The sequence below is a fragment of the Mustela lutreola genome, chromosome 1, assembly GCF_030435805.1.
Source record: "Mustela lutreola isolate mMusLut2 chromosome 1, mMusLut2.pri, whole genome shotgun sequence".
Taxonomy (NCBI): Eukaryota; Metazoa; Chordata; class Mammalia; order Carnivora; family Mustelidae; genus Mustela; species Mustela lutreola.
This window is the reverse complement of record NC_081290.1, coordinates 256,074,251-256,101,659: the sequence shown is the minus strand read 5'-3', so window position 1 is coordinate 256,101,659 and position 27,409 is coordinate 256,074,251. Positions and strand designations below refer to the sequence as shown.

The following is a 27,409-nucleotide window of genomic DNA, read 5'->3' as shown; positions in this document are numbered from 1 at the left end:
CATTGCTTTATTTTTTTTTAAATGTTTGAGAAGTAAATATTTAAGCATGTCTAGATTGTGGGAATTCAAACTTAAGTTTAAACAAAACAATTTGTCTCTTAATTTTGGGCCAAGAAATAAGAATTTCCCTACTGACGATCTCTGGATATCATGTTTATGTTAAAGTCACTAGAAGTTTTTAATCAGAAGAATGACATGATCAGAATTACGACTTAATTTTAAGTGTAGGAGAGCTAGGATTGGTGGAAGTTGGAAAATGTGAAGAAATAGTAAAAATTGGTTATTTGGACCCATGTGACTGAAAAAGTAGTGGCAAGAGGATAATTATGAATAAAAGTGTATTTCTTTAGAGAAATACATACATTTACTAGATGAAGGGAGATAAGGTGGCATGTTGAAGAGGTAGTAGGGAAATCATTTTGAAATCAGAAGTTGTAGGATAGGGCTAAGAAAAGTTCATTAAACTTGGTAACCTCTTGACATTTGGGAGACTTAACTTGTATAGAGTGATGAGGTTCATGCAAGAGTACTCTGACCTCTTCAGCTTATGTTCATTTATTAATCTAATTTCTGAAAAATCTATGAATTGGGTATGGCATGGGAAATAATCAGAATGCTTAATTAACCACCGTACCTGAGATCATAACAAATTTCATTTTTTCATCCACATAGAATTTTATTGGTCATTGGCTTTCCTGTTAATTTAGACTAGACTTCCACTCAATTAACAAATAACTGGTGATGTTTTTAATAGAATAAGTTACTAATCTCTGCTCCTATGGTTGTTGAATACTTTTTTCTTATCTGAAATCTAAAACATAAAAGCTTGGAAGAAATTGCTTATGAATTTTGTTAGAATTTGTTGGAAAATTGTTTTCATGATTACCCTAACCTCAATTTTGCTATATCTACAAATTAGTATTGATATTAGCCATTTATTATTTCTGTTCTAGAATATCTTCATAATGAGCTCATTAATGTTATTTGAAATTATTATCAATAATCTATGTTTTTGTTTTTCTTTCCAGCTTTCTTTTAAATTTTCATCAGTTGACAGAAAATGTACTTTATTATTTATTATTATTTATTGTTGTTGTTGTTGTTGTTGTTGTTGTTGTTATTGTTGTTTACCTCATAGGGTTATTGGAAAACTAGGTGTCATTATTGAGATTCTTTTTAATTTTATTGAATAGGCACATCTTCAGGCGAATCTAATCTACTTAAAATTCCTCCACAAAAAAGAACCCGAAGAAAGCTCATGCCTTCTCCCCTGAAAGCAAAACATCCGCAGAAGTCTGCACTGTCTGAAAGTTTGCAGCTCAATGATTCTCTCAGCAAAGAACTTCAACCTATTGTGTATACACCAGAAGACTATAGAAAAACATCTCAAAATTCATCTGTAGTGACTTTATTAAAACCATCATCACATACTACAGGTTTTCAGACCACCAGCTCAAGTGTAGACAGTGATAATTCTCTGAAAATGTTATGTGAAGTAGATACTCCTCTCAGCAGGAGAAAAGAATATAGACAAGAAGATTTGGACTCTACATTTACTATATGTGAAGATACCAGGAGCTTGAAGAGTAAATTACCTGAAAAAGAATCACTGTCAAACGATAACATTTTACAAAGGTACAAAAAAGAGTATTTGCCAAGTATTCATTTGTTTTTGTTCTTGTTTTGTTATTTACATAGCCTTTAAACCATAGCTTCCTGTTTCTTCTTTAGTTATATTTAAGGTCTGTTTCATGGGTTAAGTATGCAATCTTGATTACAAAAGTCAGTGTTTTACCTTCATTTAATCTTGTCTTTCTAAATATTAATCCACTAACACAGTATTTTAAGGCCTTTAATTTGATATCTTAGTTGACTGACCCCTCAGTTGGCTAGAAGAAACCTTAAGATATATTTAGTTGTTCTATATACTCCAAAGTTAGATGATACAAGCCATCATCAGAGTATTACTATGTTTATTATTGTTTATTAATATGTTCACTAAAGGAAATCTCACATTTTTTTATTGACGTTTAGCAAATCCCAACATACCCTGAATCATCATATTTCCAAGGTATGGTTGACTACATGTCATCCAAGCAAACATCCTTCTCATTTTGTCTCACTTCTCCTTTCATATCCTGTACACAGCATCTGTATAGTAACAGGTATTCCAAATATGAGAAGAATGATACGTTCACCTTTCTATGCTATTGGGATGCAGAAATCTCTTTTGAGAGCAACTCTTTCTATGATATAAAAAGGAGAAAAGAAAACCCCAGGGCGAGTAAGAGGGGATCGAGAATAATACTTTTCTTTATATATTCATATGAAGTGGTATTCTAATTATGAAAGTGTATGCCCCCTTTTTCTCCATAATACAAATCAGAATTACTCTTTTTATTTTTTATTATCTAATATACAGGCTCGCCTCTTCATTCTCAACTAAACGTCCTCTACCTATACCAAGCATAGTACCATCCTACATGGCAATGACTGTTACTGCCAAAAGGAAACGAAAGTTCACAAGGTACAATTAACCATAAACAGTGCTTACATAAGATCATCTTTACAATTTGTTTCCTATAGCTCCTTTTTATTTCTTGTATGAAACTGTGAACTCATGTTTAAATGTACATATAATTAATTGCTCTGAATGCAGCACTAGATTTTTATTATCAAAGGGAAATCTTGATAAAGTCCAAGTATTTTACTTGATAGTTACCAAAAGTATTCTCTATCTCAGATTATTAAAAATAAATTGAAAAGTCTTCTGGCTTCCAAAATGTCATTTAATTTTAACTTTTCTTCTGGTGACAACTTTTACTCATTTGGTATTTTTCTTTTTGTACATTAATGAATTTCTTCAGTCCTAAAATTGTTTTACTTTAATGGATTTTGACATATGACTAAAGTGTAATGAGTGAAGAGACTTATGTTTCTGGCTTTGACAATATAGATTATATGAGACCAAACCACCTATCAGAAACAGTTACAGAATGTGATAAATACAACCAACAGCTGCTTTCAAGGCCCAGGACCTGAAGGTCTAAGATCCAGAGGAAAGGAAGACAAGCTGTAGAGAGCCAAACTTTCTTTGCCTCGTTTTTCCATTTAGTATTTGCCAACTCATGGCATCAAGTATAGAACCCAAGCACAAAATGGAAGCCTGCAGCTATCAGCAGTCTCACTGAGTTGGGAAAACAAAATAATTCTGTCTATAGCTCTTGTCCTTAAGATATTTGCCACATTCTGAACTCTGGTATAAGAGGCCAAGAAACAAAGCTGTAAGAAGCTAAAATATTAATCAGAATTTTAACATTCTCATGGGGCTAGGATACAAAAACTGTCCAGGGATCATTGAGAAGAAGAGATGCTGTTGAACCCCCAGGATTTTATCTGAGACCCTTGAAGGCCTGTGCTCTAGTAGTAGGGCAAACCGGAAATAAACCAGTTCTTGAAAGCCTGAAAAAGACCTCAGATTAACTCAGTTGCTTTTGGATCAAGGTGATCTATCTCTGTTCTGCCTGCTAGCCAGAAGAAAATTAAATCACTTCTGGAGAAATATAACAACTAGAACATCTACAGTTTTGGGGTCTTTTTACATGTTTAACAAGTAAGCAAAAATTACCATGTATTTCAGTAGACAGAACCAAATGACTAAAAACCTATATCCATAAGTGATTCAGATAGTTAGAATATCAAGTAGGTACTTTAAAAATTTAACTGTGATTAAGTTCAACAAAATAGTGGCAATTTCCCAAAGAATTGAATTGTATTAAAATGAATCAAATGAATATTCTAGAACTAAAAAATTAGAATCTACTGAAATTAAGAATAAATAAATATTTAATAGATTAGATACAGCAGAAGAGAGTTTAGTGAACTGGAAGATAGGTTGACAGAAAAATATCTAAACCAATGTACAGAGGGATAAGACATAAAATATGGAGAAGAGTTAAAAAAGATATGTGGGATCCAGGAAGGTCTAGCATGTACATATTTTGAGTCCCAGAAAGAATGAGAAAAAGAATGAGGGAAAACAGTGTTTGAGGAGAGGCTGACTAATAATTTTCCAAAGCTGACAGAAGGTAACTAATCACAGATTTGATAAGTTCTGCAAACTACAAGCAACATTAATACACAGAGAAACATACCTAGGTACATGACAATAAAGCAGCTAAAAATCTAAGACAAGGAAGAATCTTAAATATAGTGAGTTATATGATATGAAGTCCATTATATAGTCTTTGCATGCCACAACACTGAATGCAACGACAAGACATAGTGAGTGGTTATATTGTAAAATGGCTCTGACTTGCTTTAACTCTTTTTCTTTGACATGTAATTATGGGGCACAGAGTACCAGATCCTAAGATAGAATAACTCTTACTATAAATTCCCTATTTTTCACCATGAACCTGTTCCTATCTGGGCTAGTCTAAACAAATTTACAAATAGTCTACTTGTACCACATAGAGTATTATCAGGTGCATTTAGGATCTGTCATTTTCCTCCAAAGTACAGCAGAGTCTTGGAATGCAGATTTAAAATTAGTAGACTGATTTTTTCAGAATACCTCTAACTAATTCCATGACATTTAAAATTCTATATTTTGCTATGGCACAAATTTAAATGATGCAATTTGTCTGGCTCATGTATGGATATCAGTCACTTAATGAGTGACCATAAATAACCGTCACCATCTTAACACTAATTTTCATTGTGTGGATTGTGTTATTCTTTCATTAATTAGTGTTGGTGACTTTTCTGGTTCTTCACAATTCTGTTGTGTTAACTAAGATGTAGCAAAATCTTATAGCTAAGAGCAATTTAAAATGTACACATAATCATTATAAAAATCAAATGATTTTTCAAGAAATGTCTAGGTATGTAAACTGTATATTCAGAGTGGTTTTAGATGAATTAAAGAACTTCCACATGAGCAACTAATATTGTGAAATAATATTAAAGGACATATAAAGAAAGTAAGATTTCTCACAGCCTATTAATTGCTCTATTACATTCCCTCTGGTACCAATAATTAGATCCTGCCATTAACTAAGGTTAAAAGAGATTAATGCTAGAAGTGTACATAATTACATTTTTTTTTAATCTTCCTTTTCCCCAATTAAACCTACATGAGTTTGAGAGTAATAAACTCTGGTATTTTCCACTTAGCACCTTTATGTACATATTTAGGGGTGTGTGTGTGTATTCTAATACTTTTTTTTTAGAAGGGAAGTCTCCGTGTGTATCATTATTTTATTTAGTTTGTATCAGTTTTTCTCTCTGAAAAGAAATCTGGAATCCAAAAGCACTGGGTATTCTAAAAACCTACAGAACTCAATTTTTTAGTTACTACTTAAATTGAGAATATTAAATTTTTAATAATTTTTATTCATTTAATATCACTGTAATGCACTATTTTAACTAAATCAGCCTACCAAATATAATATATCTGTATGTAAAATTTTATTTAGAAATTATATTAATCAAAGTTTTGGGGGGTTGTTTGCTTTGTATATTTAGTTAGTTGGTTTCTGTTTGTTTCATAATCTTTCATAGCACCCAGAAATGGGTCTCAGACTTGTCACACATTTTTGGTTTGTTTTGAAAGACATTTAAAGGTTCCAACTAGAAATTATCTCAACTAAAAGAATATGAGATGCAAATGTTAATTAAGCAAAAACATACAATTTATATAAGGGAACAAAAGGTTAAATTTTAACTTTTGTTAATAGAGAAATATAATTTGGCACATAAGTAGAGAAGTCTTTAAATTTCTTCTTAATATAGTCTTTAACATAATTTGAATTTTCACTCATACCAATTTTAAGTCTTACTTTATGATCCAACATAAATCTAAAATAAATTTATAACATGAGTGTTAAACATTTCACCAGTGGATTATCTTATCTAAATCCTAAAAAATGTTTGCATGTATTTTACATATGTATATATAAATATACAATTTATTTTAATGGGCTTTGTTTTCATTCCTAGAAACATGAAGTTTCTTTCAGATATATTTATTCAAAAGCCTAACTTTCAAGTAAAAAACAATTTATTAGTAAACACTGATGTTCTAGAACTAACTAAAGTGAAAAATCATTCCATAAAATAATAAAAATAATTTTAATATATATTGTTGGGAAAACTAATGCCTATCAAAACTAACTAATGACAATGATCTCTGTTGTCTTTAAGATTTATTATTTATTTGACAGATCACAAGTAGGCAGAGAGGCAGGCAGAGAGAGAGGAGGAAGCAAACTGCCTGCTGAGCAGAGAGCCCGATGTGGGGCTCAATCCCAGGACCCTGGGATCACGACCTGAGCCGAAGGCAGAGGCTTTAACCCACTGAGCCACCCAGGCACCCCAATGATCTGTATACTTAAAGAAAAATCACCAAATGACCAAAAAAGAATTTTTGCCTTTGCTGGTATATATGTTATCCAAAAAGGGTGTTTAGTATCCAAAACAGAATCATTGTAACTTAGTTTTGCACCATTTAAGAAAAGAGATTTTCTACAACGGAGTTTCCTTGCTTTCATAATACGAGTACTTTTTTGTTACCATTTTAGGTAGATATCATTTATATTCTTGAACAGAGTAGGTAAAATTACTGCTTGTTACACCTAATCATTTTTCTTACAGGCTCTAGAAAAGTTGAAATACACAGATTGAATTATTTTTGCCAGCATTCATTGTGTTGATGCCTATTTTTTTTTTTTTTTTTGCTATCATATTAAATTGTCATTTTCAACCTCTTTGGATAAAGGTAGAACGAATTCATCTTCTCTGTATTCCACAAACACACCCACATCACTTTACCATGTGGTTGGTTACCATAAGAGCTAATTGTTGCCATAAGAGGGAACCCTCCAAGTGTTAATGCAACTGACAATCAAATCAGTGTTAACCTGTAAAATGGTATATGATCTCTTTTTTAATCAGAAACTCCTTAAAATTAGGTTATTTGAATCACCAGGTTTACCCCTGGGGATAAAAATATATGTTTATAAAAAATAAAAAATTATATTAAAAAAAAAAATTAGGTTATTTGAATCAGTATGGAGAGGGGATGCTCATTCTTCCCAACCCTACCTGTTAAAATTTGATCCTCTTTGGGTTTAGAAGGATTGGACTGTTATTTTTCAGGGCCCAGATCAAAGGCATCTCATCCACAAAATCTTTCAGTTGTTTTTTTGGTTTTTTTGTTTCTCTACTTTTAGAATCAGGAACCTATAGTTTGAAACCTTTAGCATTGTGTTTTACTTTACATTATATTATTTTGTGTATTTGTCTTATTTTTCCCCCTCCCCACCATATATTCATTATGTAAGTTTTCAGAACAGGGTTTATTACTACCTAACTTATTAGTATATCCTATAACGTGAGATCATAGTAGTAGGCGTTTAGTAGTAATATGTCAACTGGAATTGAGTTGGAAATTTGACCCTTTAGTATATGAGATTGATATAATTTTTTTAAGATAAAACATGAAAATAGGTCATTCTTTCCATTTCATTTTCTATAATTGTAGTAATCAGAGAAAGAGTCTAAGCCTATTACCATGCTTTGATTTGAAAACAAGGTTTTCAAACAATCTCACTTGTTTAGATTCTCCAGATTAAGGTTCTCACTCCAAATTTATAATATGAACTTGGGTTTTTCACCTCTTGCAAGATGCTTTTTATCTCTATGCTTTGGATAATAGTATTAGTTTATATTCTAGCAGAGCACCCTGAAAATGTTTTGTTACAGAATTGCTACATCATAATCTCCAATTTGAATAAATATCATTAAAATCAAAACAAATTTCCCTATGCTCCAAAACTGTATTTTAATACCTCCAATTATTTTTATGGGATTTTGTAACTTATTTTATTATTTCACTTTCTCTTTTATCTTTATTGCATATAGAATATGTATTAAAACTTACCAAGTAATGGGAAAAAAAGAATTTACAAAAAATCTTTTACTAAAATAAAAAGTTTTTCCTTACAGTTCTGCATCAAATACTTCATTAACTGGCGAGGTAAATTCTGGATTTGCCAAACGCATTCGACAAGATAATACAAGTGAAAAGGATTTACAAGAAGATAGACCAACGATGGGTATGTCTCAGCTCTTAATTTGATATTTAATAACATGATTACCAAACATATGTATACTACTTTTCTTACAGTATTTTCATTAGAATCTCCTTTTATCCTTTCATCACATTTATTAGATGTTAAGTGTGATTATCCATGTTACAGATAAGAAGAGTTAAGACCCAAAATAGACAGGCACCTGGGTGGCTCAGTCGTTAAACATTCTGCTTTCCGCTGGGTTGTGGCCCCAGGGCCCTGGGAGTGGGAGGCCTCGTTCTCCTCTGCCACTACCCCTGCTTGTGTTCCCTGTCTCACTGTCTCTCTCTCTCTCTCAAATAAATAAATAAAATCTTTTAAAAAAAGACACAAAATAGAAAATGCCTGAGATCATCACACAGATAGTTCATGGTGGAGCCCGACTTGTAACTTTACATTCTGTATCCTTTTTGTTGTCCATATTGCCTCATACTGCAGAAGAATTCATAAATAATTTAATAATTGAAATCATTAGCTAAATATATTATTTAATAGGTTAATGATACCTATGTTTTACAGATAAATTTTATCTACTTGAAATTTTCCTCTTATTATTTTTAATAATTTGCCCTCTGACTCATTTGTACAATTATGACCAGGCTTCAGCCTGTACCTAGTTAGAGTCATATTGTAACTCCTATTATCAAGTTGAAAAAGATGCTGATGGAGATGACTACATCCTCTCAATTGCAAATGGCGGTGACATGAATCTATAGTAACAAAACCACATCGTTAGTGAAGTTAGAGGTATATAGCACAAACCAGTTTCTGGGCTTTGGTGTGCAGACCTCTGTCTCTCTGACACTATAATTCCTAAGACTTCATTTAAGAAATATTTATTTACTATGCACTGATATGTGCTAGTTTCTGTGACAGATAGCAAGATCATTAAGACCCAGTTTGTTTTCTTCCCTAAAGGAAATTGTAATTACAGCAATTGGAATTTAAAGGGGTTTCATGAGTTAATGAGTGTTTCTAAGAATAACATAAAAAAGCTATTGCTATTTTTTTCTGCCAATGCTCTTTCATTAGAGTAATATAAAATTTCTCAATAGTTTTGCCGAACTGGGTTGATAAATCCTTACTTCTTGTGGTAGCCAGTGGCATCCTTAAGTTCAGTGGAAATGCCTTTTGTGCAAATTTTAAAAATCAAATAAAAATGTCCTGAAACATAAAATTTACTATGATTATTTTGTTTAGCACGCCAAAGTTAGTAATGTTTTAACAATGTGTATGTGCAGTTGGTATGGCTATGTACTGCCCCATTGGTCTCCTGAAAAAAATCCTCCACTAAATCATAATTGTACAACCAAATAATAAATTTGTGATACTTCTCAAATAGAGATTTGGTTTTTCTAACATGCGTATTTTCTAAGAATGGTGTAAAGTGCATCAAATATCTCATATATAAAGAGAGATGAATAAAATAATTCTACATAGAAAGAAGTAGGAGTTGATACTAAACTGCAGTGCTTGCCAAAGGACAAAGAAGAGCTAAAGCTACTTTAAAAGATTATGTATTGTTAAGGATAATAGAGCACCTAGAAAGAGGTATTAGTTTAAGGGAAGGAAACAGTTTATGTATAATAGGATATTCAAGTGAAAATGCCTATATATGCAAGAGGAATTACTAGAAAAAGGAGAAAACTGAGACTGTTTTTCTTAGAATATGTTCAGCTGAATTCTCCAGCTAACAGTGTACAAACAAACAAACAAAAAAGGAACATCAGTGGGAAAGAAGGTAACTGCTATTTACTGAGAAATAAAATACTGTCAAGAAAGTATGTGGCTCTGAAACTAAAACCTAATGTGACAAGAAAATGGATAACAGACAAAACTGAGCTATAAAGAAGTCAGTGGCACCTGTTTTAACAACACTTGATTGAGCAGACAATCATTGTAAGCCTGAAGAAGAACCAGAGGAATGGACATTTGAGAGGTGGCAGTAAAAGAAATAAGAAAGAAGAATAGTAAAAGAAATAAGGATTAGCACTTAAGGAAGTACTAGATGCAAATTATACTCCTAAAAATAGGGAAAATATGGAAGTTTAGAAGCCTTAGGGAAGTAATCTGTAAAATGAGGAAAAAAGTGATGATGCAACAAAGAAAGAGAACAATGCTAGTAGAATAGTCTTCGTTAGTTCAAAGGAACTAAAATTAAATGTAATAGTTTATTCATTGATGTTATTTGATACCTGCCAGGGTGGGGTGGGGTGTAAACATGTGCACACTAAAAACTCAGTAGGGAGTATGGAGAAATGAATTTCTACTTTTAAACCAATGTTACTAATGTTTGTTTCGTGTTATATTTTAAATCCTGTTCGTTAACAACTATGAATTTCAAGAATAAATTTTTCTTCTTATGGATATAATTTTAACAAATTTTTATAACTTGAATGAATATTGAGAATTCTTTTCGAATACTTTTACCATATTTATATGTCTTTTTATTTCTTCTCTAGACTATAAAAGAAACATCCATAAAATAAAGCCAAACATGGTTAGAAAATTTGGAAGAAGTATTTCAAAAGGAAGTCTAAGATAAGTCACTTCAAAATCAAGGAAAAAGGAATCGACAAATCTCCTCTCAAAAGGATTTGTTGCCAGTGCCCTTTCAGAAACTTATTTAAAACGTTTGACAGAAGACCATCTGAAACCTAAGTTTACCCAAATACCTTCAGCAAGCAGAAAATAAAATTCTTTGTTTCATTCTTTTGTCTTCTAAGCAAATATTAAATTTCAACAGAAAAGTTTATGTTTTAATAAAGTTACTAAAATATTTGTTACCCTTTATAATCCGTAAGTAGGCTTAGTGGGATGTCAGTTTTACTATGCTACAAATTGATTAGGACATTTTAGAAAATAGTGAGTTAAATTATCCTTATTGGGTTTTTTCTTAAACAAAGAGAATTTAGAAGTGATAAAATTATGGCCCAGGATATATTTGGTCGCACATTATTTTAATCATATATATATAGGATTTTACTTTCCAAAAATACTTTGATGTACAAATGTACATATATGTGCCCACAAAGTTGTAAAGATTATTTAAGTAGTCTTCATGAATAAAATACTAATATTGTTCCTTGCTACTCAGTATATTAAAGATAAAGATTTTACAGTGTTTCCTTTTCTGTCTTGTTAGTACCCCTTCCATACTTTCAACTGTTATTTTATATAAAATGTGAATTTTATAGATTTGTGTTTCAGATTAGATCAGAACCAAGTCTGAAAATGATCCATTTATTCCTACTGATAAAGTTTTAATCATTCCTTCTCCTATAGGAAGTACACAGAGCTGCAGTGAGATCGTATTGTTCACCTGCCTTATTTGACCTGTTCTTCTTCTGAATGCAATAAATATTTGATTAAACGTACTTTGAATTTTATGTGGCCTGGGAACTATTCCACTTAAGCAAACAACCACTTAACAACCTAAACAGCTGAAACAACCTAAAAAGTTGGAACATTTTAGGCCTTTTAATTTAGTCATGTCTCTCAAGTTAAAATCTGGTTGGGAGATTATGAGATGCAGTAACAGTCTTTGAGGTTCCTTCTAAGTCTGGTAGTTCCTTGTTTACAGATGTGCACACAGAATCTGTCATAGGGAGAGCCACCATACACAATTTCCTTGGGGTCCCTTTGTCATTAAGCCATTGGCTTAATGTTGTCTGTTTTTGTTTTTTTTTATTTTTTAAATATAAATTCAATCAATTAATATATAATATATTATTTGTTTCAGGGGTATAGGTCTGTGATTCATCAGTCTTCCATAATACACAGTGATCATAACAACACATACCCTCCCCAATGTCTATCAGCTGGTTACCTCATCCCCCAACTCCCCTCCCCTCCAGCAACCCTCAGTTTGTGGAATTTAAGAAAGAAGGCAGAAGATCATAGGGGAAGAGAAGAAAAAATGAAACAAGAGGAAACCAGGGAGGGAGAAAAACCATGGCTCTTAATCCTAGGAAATAAGCTGTGTTGCGTATTTAACACTTTCACCTGTTTTTCCTTTCCATCTGTTTTAGGAAATTATGTGTTTCAAAAGATATTCTTGTACCAGGTACTGATGAATCCGGCTAACAAGATTCAGTGACCATACCTCATGGTCTGCCTCATACCATAAGGTGTGAGTGATTTTTTCCCCCTTCTTCCTCCCTCCTCCCCTCTGTCAACCACCAGTTTGTTCTCTGTATTTAAGGGTCTGTTTCTGCTTTGTTTGTTCTTAAGATTCTGCTTCATTTTGTTCTTAAGATTCCACATAAACAAAAATCATATGATATTCACTTTTCTTTGTCTGACTTACTGCACTTACCATAATACGCTCAAAGTCCATCCATGCTGAGTTGAGATGGCAAGATCTTTTTTTTTTTTTTTTAAAGATTTTATTTATTAATTTGACAGAAATCACAAGTAGACGGAGAGGCAGCCAGAGAGAGAGAGAGGGAAGCAGGCTCCCTGCTGTGCAGAGAGCCCCATGCAGGACTCGATCCCAGGACCCTGAGATCATGACCTGAGCCGAAGGCAGTGGCTTAACCCACTGAGCCACCCAGGTGCCCCGATGGCAAGATCTTTTTTATGGCTGAGTATGAGTGAGTGGTTTTCTCGCATGCCATTTTTATAAGCTAGCCATTTTGCCTTCTGTAATAATAATGCATTTGTAATGTATCCATGTTAAGGAGAAAGTAAGGGGAAGAAATAAGATGGGGAAATAAAACTGTTGAGTATATGAATAAAGATAAAATATACGTATTTAAACTAGAACAATGCTATTCAGTAAGTCACCATAAAACCGTTTTTAAGTGAACTTTATTCATGTAAAAAGTAGACTAAGCATAAGTAAGTAGCTAGTGAATTTTCACCAAATGAGCACTTCCCTCCATGTAAGCAGAACTCCAATCAAGGAAGAGAAAATTATCTGTATCCCAGAAGCATCCCTTGTGTCCCACTCCCTCTTCCTTCCAAGGGAAGGATTCTAACTATTCTAACACCATAGATTGATTTTAACTAAAATTTTATATTTTTATTAAAAAATAATGTTTGAGAAAGTGACAAGAGCTATAAGCAGTAAATATGTGCTCCCTCCTTATTCTCCACCAGTGTCATTCCTCTTGTAACCACTGCTGATAATTTAGGTGCCCTGACACCTGACATATTTTAATCATACAGCAACTTGTATACTTGGTTGGTTTTTTTTTTTTTTTTTTTTACAAAAATTGTATCATACTATTTATACTGTTTTGCAATTGGCTCTTTACTCACATTTGAAAGCAGCATGGGCACCTTTGTAAAATTTTTAAGTGTGAATTTCTCTCTCTTTTTTTTAAAGATTTTATTTATTTATTTATTTATTTGAGGGAGAGAGAACATGAGAGGGGGAAGGTCAGAGGGAGAAGCAGACTCCTGCTGAGTGGGGAGCCTGATGTGGGACTTGATCTCTGGACTCCAGGATCATGAGCCAAGCTGAAGGCAGTTGCTCATCCAACTCAGCCACCCCTTACGTGTCAATTTCTTAAGTACTACTCTCACGACTAATCAGTTTTATGTGGGAAATTAGATCACTGATCGGAGAGGAACCTCAAGGATGTTCCATGTCTTTTCACTAACACTGAACACCGGTTCTGAGACAGTCTTATTTTTATATCATCATGTCCAGAGTATGGTCCACACAACATGACTTACCTGGGATATTCTGCCAAGAAAAGGGCATCAGGTCCAAGAAAGTAATAGTTGTAGTATGTCTTTAGTCAGTGTTCTTGATTATTAATTGCTGTAAAGTTAACAGGATTAAAGAATAGAGTTAAATGGTAGGGATTTAAACTCTTAAAAAAGGTATTGACTAGTTTGAAATAATCTCTTTTGGCACAATGCTAACTCCACTAATCTTTCCATTAATTTTTATTAAATTAAGACCTTATTAAAAGAGTTTAGTTTTTATAAAGTAATATTTTAAAAAGGGAGTTTATGTTATGATTTCCTACTTTTTAAAAATAGTTGGAGAAGTTATTCTCATGTGCCAGGATAGTGTATTAATTTTGTATACCTGCCAAAAGGCAAGTACAATACACACCAGATATGATGACCAATAGTTCTGCTGTAGCAGGGTATATGTGTTCCTAAAAATCACTGTGCTGTGCAGAACTATGCCATAAAAACACAGGGCCTGTGTGGGAAATGGGGTTAGGGGACACAATACTCGAAAGCATTGTCATTGACACAATAAAATATTGGAAAATAATATAAACAGTAGCCCAGTTTCACACAAAAAATGTTGAAGAAATGCATAAATAAATGTGGCACTTTGAAAAAAAAAAAAGTTGTTTGCTTGTAAAAGTGGGCGTTGAAAAGTTGCAACTTTTAAGTTGATGCGAACTGTCTGAAGGAAGGTGATCCAAAATTAGATGGGTATTTATAAGACCAGATGTGGATGGCCATGCCTCATTGTTCTTGTGAGGTGTGTGCATTTTTTGGTACTCCTGTATAGCATGGTTCAGCTGGATAGTTTTTTGTGTTCACCTAGTATTTCATCTGGATGAAATATCATCTGGATGAAATTCACACTATGCTTCAGTTGTACCCCTGATCTCTCAGTGGCGTTGGAGCAAATTTGTATTTTCAAGACAGTTAAAGCAGAACTTATGCATATAAACACTGAATTTATGATTAATAATCTAAAAAAGGATTAATGTGCATAAGAAATAAATTTTGTTTTAAATTATCCTTTGGGTTTTTTCACATTTAAATACTTAGAAATTAAAAACTTAGAAATATCTAAGATAACTGCTCAATTAGAGCTTTGGTGTTATTAGTGATACAAGTTCTAGAATCCGGACATTTTAACCATGCCCTGAAAGAAACTTCCAGTCACAAGCTTTATAAAGTATCCCATTTTGAGAAGGGGCCTTCAATCAATAACTTTTAATAATAGTCACGTTTTGGGGGACATATCATGTGATAAGTGTTTTAAATGCATTTTTCACTGATTCCTTACACAAACTTTTAAAACAGATGGTACAAATCCACAACTCCCCCATACACAGTTCTAAAACTTAATAGATTTTGAAAATTCGTTTTTTGTTTTTATAATTTGGGACAATAAAGCCTGACTTCCACTAAATGTGAGACTAATGACTGTATTTATCCCACTCGGAGTAAACATTGAAAGGTTTTACTGCATTATGGTGTGTCGGCCTAGATCTCACTAAGGATGTTATATATAATAAGTACCATATTGTGCTATATTGCCTTTCTTTAAAAAAAAAAAAAAAAATCTTGAATTCCCAAACTCCTAGCCACAAGTATTTCAGATGATGGTTTATAAACGACATACATTTATTTTTCTGCTTAAGAAAAAACAAAAAGGCACCTGAGTGGCGCAGTCAGTTAAGTGTCAGACTCTTGGTTTAGCTCAGGTCCTGATCTCAGGGTCCTGAGATCAAGCCCTACTTCAGGCTCAGCGCTGAGTACCACGTCTGCTTAAGGCTCTCCTTCTCTCTCTGCCTCTAGCCCCCGCACTCCGTGTCTGTCTCCCTTTCTCTCTCTCTCTCTCTCCCATCCCCTCCTTTCTCTCTCAAATAAATAGTTTAAAAAAAAATTAAAAGTCAATTTTAAAAAGAAAATTGGAGCACCTGAGTGGCTCAGTCAGTTAAGTGTCTGCCTTCGGCTCAGGTCAAGATCCCAGAGTTCTGGATTTGAGCAAGTATGAGGCTTCCTGCTCAACAGAGAGTCTGCCCTTCCTCTGCTGCTCCCCCTGCTTGTGCTTGCTCTCTCATTCTAACCCTCTCTCTTTTAAATAAATAGACAAAATCTTTTTTAAAAAAATTAATTTGCAAAAAAAAAAAAAAAAAAAAGTCTCACAACTGGATGGTGGCAGAATTCTGATTTTCAACCAAGGCTGGTGCAAAAGGGTTGCTGTTAACCCTGGACAGTAAACACATTGCCTTCATCTGTAGTGGAGCTAATACTCTGCATATGGATAACTACAAAAAACATCTACTACAGAAAACAAATTCCACTACCATGGTCACCTGTGATGGGGTAATTTAATTTGTGGATGAAGGTCAGCAAATTGATTTTACCACAGATTGGGTGGAAAGATTTACTCAATGCATTTTATAATTATAGAATTATAATTTAGAATTTTAAGTAAATTAGATTCAGCTCAGTGTTTATATCAAAAACAAAATTTAAAGTATCATTAGTAGAGTATTAATAAAAGTCTTAGTATCACTGAAGGCATTTATGGATTGATTTTTCAATCAACTGCATGTTGTTGCATATTCACAAATTGCTCCTAAGTTTTTGACAACTACTTAAGGTAAGATATGTTACAAAATCACTGGTAATATCCTGAATCATTTTGTGTTAAGATTCTACACTCGGGGCGCCTGGGTGGCTCAGTGGGTTAAAGCCTCTGCCTCCTGCTCAGGTCATGATCCCAGGGTCCAGGGATCGAGCCCCACATGGGGCTTTCTGCTCAGCAGGGAGCCTGCTTTCTCCTCTCTCTCCCCCTGCCTGCCTCTCTAGCTACTTGCGATCTCTGTCTGTCAAATAAATAAATAAAATCTTAAAAAAAAAAAAAAAGATTCCACATTCAAAGTCTGAAGACACCCCTTGGACACTAAGACCAAATATAATGTATGTTTCAGGAATCAGCACAGGACAAGTTTTTTAACTGTATATGCAGAGTACTAAGTTTTCCCTCTCCTATAACTTCCCCCAAAAGGCAGTAGTTGACAGATAGTCCATACTTCTCAGAGTGAACATCATTTAACAAACCACTCAAGCCTCGCAAATGGCAAGTTCTGCAGAACAGTCACTATAGGGATTAGTCTGTCAGGTTAAGAGCTGTCAAGAAAGGTTAGTTCTGAGATCGAAGACAGAAGAAGCAGATAGAAGACAAAATAAGCTAGGAGTTATCATTTAAAAATTGGTTTATTCTCATACTTTCAGACAGATGGATTGTGAAAAATGTCTTTGTTATAATTAAGAAGATTAGTGGCATGAGAGGAAAACAGTTCTATGATCAGGACTTTGGGCAGAAATACGACGTCCTCCCCTTCATTTCTCATCCAGGCAGAATGTTCTTACCCTCTGTAAGCCACTTCTCAAATACGAAATGTTGGGGATCCATTCTAATACCACCACTCCCTGTACATATCCCTTTCCCATTCTCCTTTTATGTGATTATTTCAGAATCACAGTTTTTTTTTTAATTTATTATTCGCTCCTGTTCTTCCCAATAATAATTAATAATGTAGGTTCTTAATTCCCACCCTAATTCTTACTTAGTTCAAATGCTATTTGAAAATGTTCTTTCATTCCAAGTACATCCTCCAAATTTTTCGTATCAAATAAAACAATCTGCCTAGGGGCACATAGGTGGCTCAATCTGTTAAGCATCTGCCTTTGACTCAAGTCATGATCCTGGGGTCCTGGGATTGAGCCAGTTGGGCTCCCTGCTCGTGGGGAGTCTGCTTCTCTCTTGCCCCCACTCATGCTCTCTCTCTCTCAACTAAATAAAATCTTTAAAAAGAAATTAAGTCTGAAAGATCACCACTTGACTGCTTTTGCATTTTCCTCTTTGCCTGCTTCCTTTGCTTTCTCCAAATAAGTCTGCCAGTTTATTTCACTTCCCCCTTCAATTTCAAGACAGCCAGACTATTTTGTTAGTCCCCAATTAGCTCTGCCCTACAGTTTGAAGAGAATCTCCTCACTCAAAGTACATCCCTGGCAACCAACAACTCTTTTACTGTCTTGTGCTCTGTAGCTACCTAAAATGGCCCCGACTCAAAAAAGTCCCCAGCTACCACTGAGCTTAATAGATAATCACAGTGGGGTTTTGCCAATAAAAAAGGTATTTTCCAGGTTGGAAAACGTAAGTGGGTATTTTTAAATCCTGGAATCAGTGTTTGAGGGCTTCTTTTTTTTCTCAAAACCTCAATTTAACCTATTTCAGCTATTCATCATTTTACCTATGAAATGTTAGTTTTCTGTATGATTTATAGACCATGGTAAATTTCTAAATTTTGTTATCAGCTTCACTTCTACTGCAATGTTGTTGAGATTAATTTTGCCCATCTTGACATCATGTTTCTGGTAGGTCTTTACTTAATTACTGAATTCTGTTCAGTCTTTCTAGACTTTACATTTCTCTCCCCACAAAATACACAAATTTAAACCTATAACCACTCCTCATTATACTATATAAATATTCAAATTTTTTGCAAGTTAGATTTTCAAGTATTTATACCTTATCCACAGAGTTGTCCTTGTAACCTTTTAGGAGTATAGCAGAAATCTGTATTTTGCCTGGCCCACCCTAACCTGTGTTTGATGAAACCATCTCATTTTTTCTTAGGGAAACCACTCTTCCTCAGTAAGGTCCTAATGGAGCTGTTTCTTTGTATATGTGTGCAGGCACACATACACACACATTCTCTCTCTCCCTCAGGCCCTCACAACCCATCAGTTTTCCATCTTCCTGACCAAAAATGATCTGTTCCAAGAGGACATTCGATCCAAAATTTAGAGTTTTCCCTAAGAATGAAGAATCTGTTTCCTCCCTGGGTTACTACTGAATCATGTAAGCATAGATCTCTGACATCTTCCCCAGCTTCATGGAGAATGAAGTTAGCACAGAAAGGTGAGCAGAACTGAAAAAATGAGAGAGAGAAAACTCCTAGAGGCATTGCCTGAGCTCCTTAATCCAGGTTTGCCTGAAGGTAGATGAACCCTCTGGACTACCCAGTTCTATAAACTGATGTATTCCCTTTATCACTTGAAGCACTTTTTTTTTTACCTTTTATTTTTAGATATAGATTCACATGAAGTTGCAAAAATGGTACAAAAAGGTCCTGTATTCTCTTCACCCCGTTTTCCCTAAGTGTTCTTCCTTAACTATAGTACCATATCAAAACCAGAAAATTGACATTAGTACAAAATGTGTGAGTAGTTCTATGCCAGTTTATTACTTGTGCATTTTCCTTTAACAAAGACATCATCACCAAGACCTCACGTAAGTTACCCCTTTATAGTCAAACCCATCCATCATCCCTTACCCTTGGCAATCACTAATCTGTTCTCCATCTCTATAATTTTGTCATTTTGAGGATATAATGTAAATGAAATTAAACAGTATGTCATCTCTTGAGATTGGCTTCTTTCAGTCAGTTTTATTGTTCTTGAGAGGGACCCAAGTTGTATGTATCAATAGTCTATTCCTTTTTTATTGCTGAATAACATCCCATGATGTAGATATACCATAATGTGTTTAACCATGCACTTCTTAAAGAACATTTTGGTTGTTTCCAGTTTGGGGTTGTTAAAAATAGAACTGCTATAAACAATTCAGATACAGGTTTTTGTGTGTTGAAACACTTTTAATTTTCAGTCACAACTAAAAAAGTTTTGAATAATAGAGGCAGAAAAATGACAGAAGAGAAAGAAAAACTTTCTCCATATTTATGTATTTCTTTATTTGCACATAAAATAGAGATTTTATGCAACATTTTCTCTCTCTAAATGGAAGTAGGGAAGGTTTTTTTTTTTTTTCATGCCAATAATTTATTGAACGGAGGTCTGTACACAGGCAAACCTTACTGTGGAAACTAAGACATCAAGAGCTCCCCAACCCCCACCCCCTCAGCCCTCCAGGGTGGGGAGAGGAGGGAGGAGACCTTAGGGGCAGAGGACAGGAAGGGGAACACAGCTGTAGAAGGAGGATGGGCCAGGTTGGACGGTGTGAATCAACGTTTTCTTTAAGAAAAAAATTATAACAATCTATTTACACCCGGGGGGACCAGGGAAGGGAAGAGGAATAGACAGGCTCTTCTGGTTCTATTTACAAGGGACACAGGAAGGGAGGAGGGATTGGAGAAGTGTAGGCCTGGGAGGAGGGGAGTTCTTATTCCAAATTCTGATCTCCCTGCCCCCACCACACTCCAAGGAGAATTCATTTTATCTAATTGGAATATAGTAAAATCCCAGTATCCATTGTTCTACATTGCTCCACTGTATTGGGTTAAAGTGTAGAATGTTTTTACACTGCTTCATTTTTAACCTGGCCTCTTGTTACATGCAATAAACAGCCAAGGTTGGGACACAAGCCAGGAGTTTCACTGTCCTCTCAGGATTTCCATTCTTGCTCTTTTTCATTCAAGTAGCTTTGCAGAGATTGTGTTCTTCGTGGGACTGGTTAAGAATTCCAAGATTTAAACTTTGCAGAAGTTATAGAAAGCTCAATACTCTATATATTCTGTATACTCAATATGTATACTCAATAATACTCAATAGTCTTGTTCCCCATCCAGATCTCATGTCTACTTCTTAATTGGTTTTGAGCCTAGCGAAGAGATGTGAGGGGTGAGTTTCTCCCAAACTTCCCAATATAAAATGGTTACATGTATTATATGACCTCTCAAAGACATTAACACACTTAAGTGCTTTCCATAATTAGCTGTAATCTCTTATTTATTATATCATAGTGATCACTTAAATTCTAATCTATGTTTACTCTATACCCTCTCCCTCTTCTATAACATATAGATATGAATATGGATATACACATACATATAAAACTTCGAGCATGGTCTTCTGAGTTCCTGAATTAAATGATTCCCATACATAGCTGATCCATAACTCTATTATTCAACTCTACTTGACTTCATCTTTTGAGTACCTCTCTTCAAATTTCCTTCCTCAGTTCAAACACATTTACTCACCTTTATTGTAATGAACAGTGTTGCAACCCTTTTTACATTTTTTAATTACTGAAATGTACAATTTTTGCATTAATGTTTTTCATCTACTTGTAAAATTCCACCAATGTTCCCTCATAAACATTCTTCCACCTTTTCCTAATATGCTTAAAAAAAAAAAAAAGCCAAGAACTGATAGCAACAAAACTTGGTTTTCTCTGCCTGGCCATCACTGACACATGAGCAGCAACACCAGGAGAGAAAAGTTATCGAAAAGAGAGATGTGTGATGGGGAAAGGTAGAAAATCCATTGATAATTATAGTAACATAAGCCCATGTATTTTGGCCATCTTTCACATGGATTTTTCCAAAATTAGTATTAACTCTGAGCTAACGCTTCTGCCAAAGTCATCTATTTGGTTGTTAATTTGATAAAGCTACCCTGAGGTTCTCCCACTAGAGTATAAATCCTTCAAGCAATTCAGCACTTTCACTACCAAAGACCAGAAGTTCATGACCTTAGCACTTGCTTTCAAAGCCTCCAATGAAAGAGGCTTCCCTCTTCGTTACCTTTTGTTTTGTTTTGTTTTTAAGCAGTGACCAAGCCTAATTAGCTCTGTGTGGTACCCAGACAGCCAATGATCTTGACTCTGGAAGAAATGTATTGTTGCTATTCCCCATTTCATGGGAAGACTGAAAAGCCAAACCTTGAGAACAAATTGATCTAGAGAAACTCCTTGGAGGTGAATTTTAGTGCTTCTTTTTCACCAACACAATACTTTTGGATTCATGTAACAGTGATTTTTCCCTGGGAGACTGCTTCCTTGTGTGTGACTCTAAGTTTAATTTTGGAGGCTGTACTGTGTGATGAACTTTTGGTTTTATTTAGTAGTCATAATAACTCTCTAGATCAACTCATGCTCCCTTCCAAAAAAGAAATGATGGATAACAATTCGTGATATTAAACATTTTTTGTAGGTATCAAGTAGGTTTCATCATCTTTCCCACTATTGGAAGTTAAATTTTAACTAAGAGTGGTGGGAAGTGATGGCTGTCAGAATTAGTTGGAACTCATTTCAAAATTCTCCATCTGTCAGTAGTTCAGCATCATTGCTCATAGGCCCAAGATGATACAGTTGATTGCATAGAAATGACATTTCCAGGTGAAACTCATTTACAAAAAGTAAACTAATTCCCAGCAATGACCTTAATGACCATTAAAGACAGTCCCTCATTAACTAAGAGTTAGCTGCAAAGGGAAGATGAATGTAATCAGTCATTTGGCATGAACTAGATATGAAATTTTTCTAGTTTTTTCCCCCAATTCATTTAATGCTCATTTAGAAATACGCACCCAAAAGGACTTGATATTTAATTCTTTTATAAACTGTAAACACATCACAGTGGTATTTGGATATCTTACAGACTTTGTCTGTAAACAGAAGTTGCTTCAAGGCATATTCCAGATACTTGCTGGTACAAAATTTTAGATGCTTAACAAGTTCTTCAAATGAATGCCAATAATTTTTAACATTTGGATAGGAAAAGCACATGTGGTATAATGAATGTTATAAATGTTTTCCTTTTATAGTGGCCGTTACAAAGGCTATCTATAGAATTCAAAATAAATCCTGAATTATAGTTAGTTTCATGATGCCTAGAAAACTACCTGAAACATGTATTTAAATAAAAACTTAAGATTCTACATCCTAGCGTATTATCTAATGCCAGATGGAACATAACGTAGTATTGCACAACTTAGCATGAATCAGCAATCCAAGTGGCTTGGATTTAGACTATTTTTCAATTAGAAGTGTCATTAGAAAGAAAAATGCTGGTGTTGGGGGAGGGGATAAAACCTGTTCCTGAATAACCAATTCCTCAGACCATTATACTGATGAAGTCAGTTATAGCATTAGCACACATGTAGCAAAATGGACCCTTTGTATTCAAACATGTCTATTTGTGAAAGGGCCAATTAGCCTATCCACAGGTGTACATTAAGAAGTATTCATAACTGCTTGAAATGTCAAAGTAAATTAGAAGAAGTCATTGATGCAAACATGAAACTACCTATACTTAAATGAAAATAAAAAGCAGGGTAGAAAAATATCCATTGTAAATATTCATGAGGCAGACTTTGAAACCTTAGGTTTGCAATTATAAAATTAATTGACATAAGGTTCAGAAATGTCATTTAGGTTTATTTTACTTATCTATAATCAGAGCTATAGTCTAATAGGTTTATATATCCATCAACATTGGGCAGAACCCACTGACTTATCTCTAAGTAAGCCCGCATTTCTTAGGAATGAGCTGCTTCTATTTAGAGTATGACAATCAGGAAAGAAATTATTTCACTTAAAAAGAATAAATCAATGTTTCATTTTAGGCATGTGATGTTCAAGGCAATGACACCCCAAGCTCTATGAAATTCAAAATTCTGTCGCTTTTGTTCACCCTCTACCTAACACAGTACCTAATCCTGTGTTTTCCTGTGCTCAAGAAATCCAACAGGAGGCTCTATTATGGTTCATGTTTGGCATTTCCCAGAGGGATGCAGACTGTTTAATTTAAGGAACACAATTCCAATGCTGTATAAATGGCAGAGCAATTTTTTAAACCAGCAATACAAAAATGATTTATTTTTTACGATTATCTTTTAAAATATGTTCTGACTTCTGCAGAGTGGCCTGGGTCATATGTTCTGTATCTCTCAGGTATTGAGTGAGTCATATAACCTGAGAAGTGTATGCCATTTTTTCCCCTCTGTGTGGGCAGAGGGATATGTGGCTATGCCATTCTTGGCAAGGCTTTCATTTTAGTCCTAAACACTGAGATTTTTTTAATAATAACTTCTGTTGAAATTTTTAAAAAATTACTTCTTAACATATTATACTCCTCTATAATGTCAAGATTATTAAATAATCACCTAGAATTATAACTGTAATTGTTTACAGGGTATTTTTAGCTGAAAGTATTATTTTCTTTTGCTGAATTAAAAATCATTCTGCACATCTAATACAGGTCTTTTATTAATCCTGTATAAATTTACCACTTCAATTTGTTTGAAAGTCTAGGTTTTATACTATTGTTCCATTGTCCTAGGTCTACTGACTCATAAAGAAAATAAAATCACAATTATTATATGTAAGTGAAATGTTTTATTTTTTTGAGTAGGAATTAGGTGAAACTACCATTTTCTCTAACTGCCTGGTATAACCTCAATCAGAATTAAAGAACTGGAGTGCTCTGGTTATTTGAATTTGGGATTTCACAATTTCAAAGAAGTTTTTGATTTAAAGCTTTTTGTTTATTTTGACTCATTGTCGAAAATTGATATTACAACCTTAGAGTAAGAAAGAATGTTGGGATTTTCTCCTCTAGGCTTCCATACAGTGCTGGAATCCCAGATATGGTGTTTCGGCCTCTTCCTGAACAATTTAATAGGAAGTTAATCTCTTGGTAAGATAGTAACACTCCATTAATAGAATACTTTTTAGAAAGTTCTAATTTATGTTGCATTCAATTTGGCCCATTGAAACTTTGGTCCATCAGTTCTAGTTCTGTTCCTGGAAGCAATAATATCCCTTCCTCCCATTTTACCACTTATATGTAATGTAAAATCTGTTGTGTGTTATCATTAACCATTATTACAAGTACTTGATAACACCATTGTGAAACACCCAGTTACTGATTATTTGCATATGTTATGTCAGTCAGAAATGTCTTTAGCTACAAGGAAAAGAATACCCAACTATAACAGTTTAAGAAGTGAGGATTTACTTTCTCACCTAACTAGAGATCTAGGGATAACTCATTGCTAACGTTTATTCAGCAGTTCGGAAATGCTCAGGAATATTCTCCGCAATCCTCTAAGTCTTTCTTGTCAATACTTATGTTCAAGGCAAGAAGAAAAGGAAAGTGCAAGGTTTTCCCCAGATGCATCTCTCTTTTTCTCAAGAGAGCAGGAACTTTCCCAGAAATACTTGAACCAGACTGTATGGCTTATTTACCATTTTGTTTCCAGCCCTTAACAGAATGTGGCCCCTAGCAAGCAATCGCTAAGTGTTACGAAATTAGTACATGAATGAATGTCTTACCTCAGCATCACATATGAATAAAATTCTGGCCTTCAAAGAATTCAGACTACAAGGGAGATAATTACAAAATCAAAATACAAAGCAATCCAAAAGCTCTCACTCCTCTTTGAAAGAGAAAAGTAGACAACCTTAAGGAAGAATCTAAAGTGAAGCTGGTTTAAATGTTATTGCTTGCTTGCCAGTAATTTCAGTCTGACAAAAGGGGCTCCAATGGTACACATTTGATGACAACTGGTCAATCAATTATATTGACTATTGATTGGAAATATTTTTATATCAAAATAATAATAGTAAACATAAGGTAAATGATCAATAAGTTCTTGTAGAGTCTTCGCTGGTGAAACCTCAAAACATAAAAGATGAAAAGAAAATATGAAATATTTGCAAGGAGAAAAAAATCCTGGGATCTTGTTAAAAATGCAAAATCTCAAACCTCACCCCAGATCTCCTGAATCAAAATCTGTATTTTAACAAGATCCCCAGACAATTTGTAATGTGCATAGCCCTTCCATCTTTCCTTCCTCCACCATTAATTTTTCTTCATTATATGTTTTATTATATATTATTTTATTATATTAAATTATATAATTATTATAGAATATGTTCTGTTCTTTTGCATAATCCTGCTAAGGACTCCCAATATTATTACTATAGTTATGTAGATACCATTTATAAAGAACTAAATAGTATGACTTGATCTAAGGTGAAGGAAATGTAATACTCTATATCAGAGTTTACACTATTCTATTTGAAGCACAACTGACATTTGAAGCCAGATTGTTCTTTGTCCTGTTCATTACAGGATGGCGAGCAGTGTTTCTGGCCTGTACTTACTAGATGCCAGTAGCAATCCCCACTCCAGTTGTGGAAGCCAAAAATGTTCCCAGACATTGCCAGATTTTCCCAGGGAGCAAAGTAGTCCCCCGTTGAGAAACAATAGTCTACAAGAAGACTTTGCCTTTTGACAGAGAATCTTCCCAGCAGCTTCTTTTAATTTCTTTCTACCTCTTCCTTTGCTTCTTGATTCATATCTAGCCACCACTATTTATTATATTCCATGTATTTTTATTTAACTGGATTTTTTTTTTTTTTTTTTTGCTATTGTACTTCCTTGAGTAATTTTTTTTTTTTTTTTTTTTTTTAAGGAAACAGTGTGTGGACAGTAAACTTTCTGAGTTCTTATTAGTCCAAAAGTGTCTCAACTTTGCTCTTACTACTGATTACTAGTTTGGCTGTTCATTCTAGATTCAGTATCCTTTCCTCCCAGAACTCTGAAGAAATTACTTTACTGGCTCATACCATGTTGCTAGTATGAAGTCTGTACCAACGTTTATCATTATTCCTCAGGTATTTGTGTAAATCTACCTTACTATAGTTTGACTTATTTGAAATTGCCAATATTTGACCTTTTTTTCCTACCAAGGAATAATTTCATACGGTTCAATCTAATATTTGCTTTTTATTTGTCTGGCTCGTTCTATGCTTCTCTTTCCCTCTTGGTCTCCTTCCTTTAGATTATTTTTATTACAATTTCTTCATTACTTTGAATGCGTATATTCCTTTCCTATTGGTGACCACACTAGAAATGACAACACGCATCACTGACTTACCAAAGTCTAGTGGTACTTGGAATCTACCTCCTTCCAGACTAGACAAAGATCATCACACACTTTTTGCTCCTTTTACCCCTCCTGACTTACATGCTTTCACTTCATGTATGAATTTGTTCTATATGTTAACTCTCAAACAAAATTCTTATTATAATATACAATGTTTATGTAGATCTATTCCCATCATTTTATGTGTTAGTTGTTCTCCTTTCCTGCTGTATCTTGCTCTCACCAGGGATTCTTTTCCTTTGGCCTGAAACCCCCCTTAACACAATCCCCATGCGAATCTATGAATTTTTATTCATCTAAGGCTGTCTAATCCCACTATGTTATTTTTTAAAAATTTGAGATATAATTGACATACAATACTGTAATAGTTTTAAGGATATGTATGTACATAATGATTTGATGCATGTATATACTATGAAAAGATTGCCACAAGTTTAGTTGACATCCATCACCACACAGTCACATTTTTTTTCCTTGTGATGAGAACTTTTAAGACTTTTTCAACTTTTTTTTTACTCCTTTAGTGACTTTCAAATACACAATACATTATTGTTAACTATAGTCATTATGCTGTACATTAAATCTCCACAATTTGTTTATCTTATAACTAGAATTTTGTACCTTTTGATCACCTTCACCCTTTTCACCTTTATTCTTGATGTGCATTCGACTAATGCTAGAATTCTGGGCAGACTAATAGTGTTCTCTTTCAGTGCATTAATGCCCTCACTTCATTGGTTTCCGTTTTAGCTCAGGGGATCCTGCTGCTGCTCTTTATCTTCGGCTTTTTACACTTTTACTATATTTGGGTGTGGATCCCTTCCCTTTCTTTTCTCTTCCTTTCTCTGTTT

At 34.1% G+C, this 27,409-nt stretch overlaps 1 protein-coding gene across 1 annotated transcript in view; it reads left to right on the top strand.

Moving 5' to 3' along the window:
- KIF18A (kinesin family member 18A) overlaps positions 1-11,524 on the top strand; it is an 80,921-nt gene extending 69,397 nt beyond the window's left edge. Inside the window, exons 14-17 of the mRNA XM_059138608.1 lie at positions 1,194-1,635; positions 2,423-2,527; positions 8,011-8,120; positions 10,598-11,524. Of these exons, the coding sequence (XP_058994591.1) occupies positions 1,194-1,635; positions 2,423-2,527; positions 8,011-8,120; positions 10,598-10,680 (740 nt within the window). The 3' untranslated portion in view covers positions 10,681-11,524. The remainder of the gene's footprint in view (positions 1-1,193; positions 1,636-2,422; positions 2,528-8,010; positions 8,121-10,597) is intronic.
- The last annotated feature ends 15,885 nt before the right edge of the window (positions 11,525-27,409 follow it).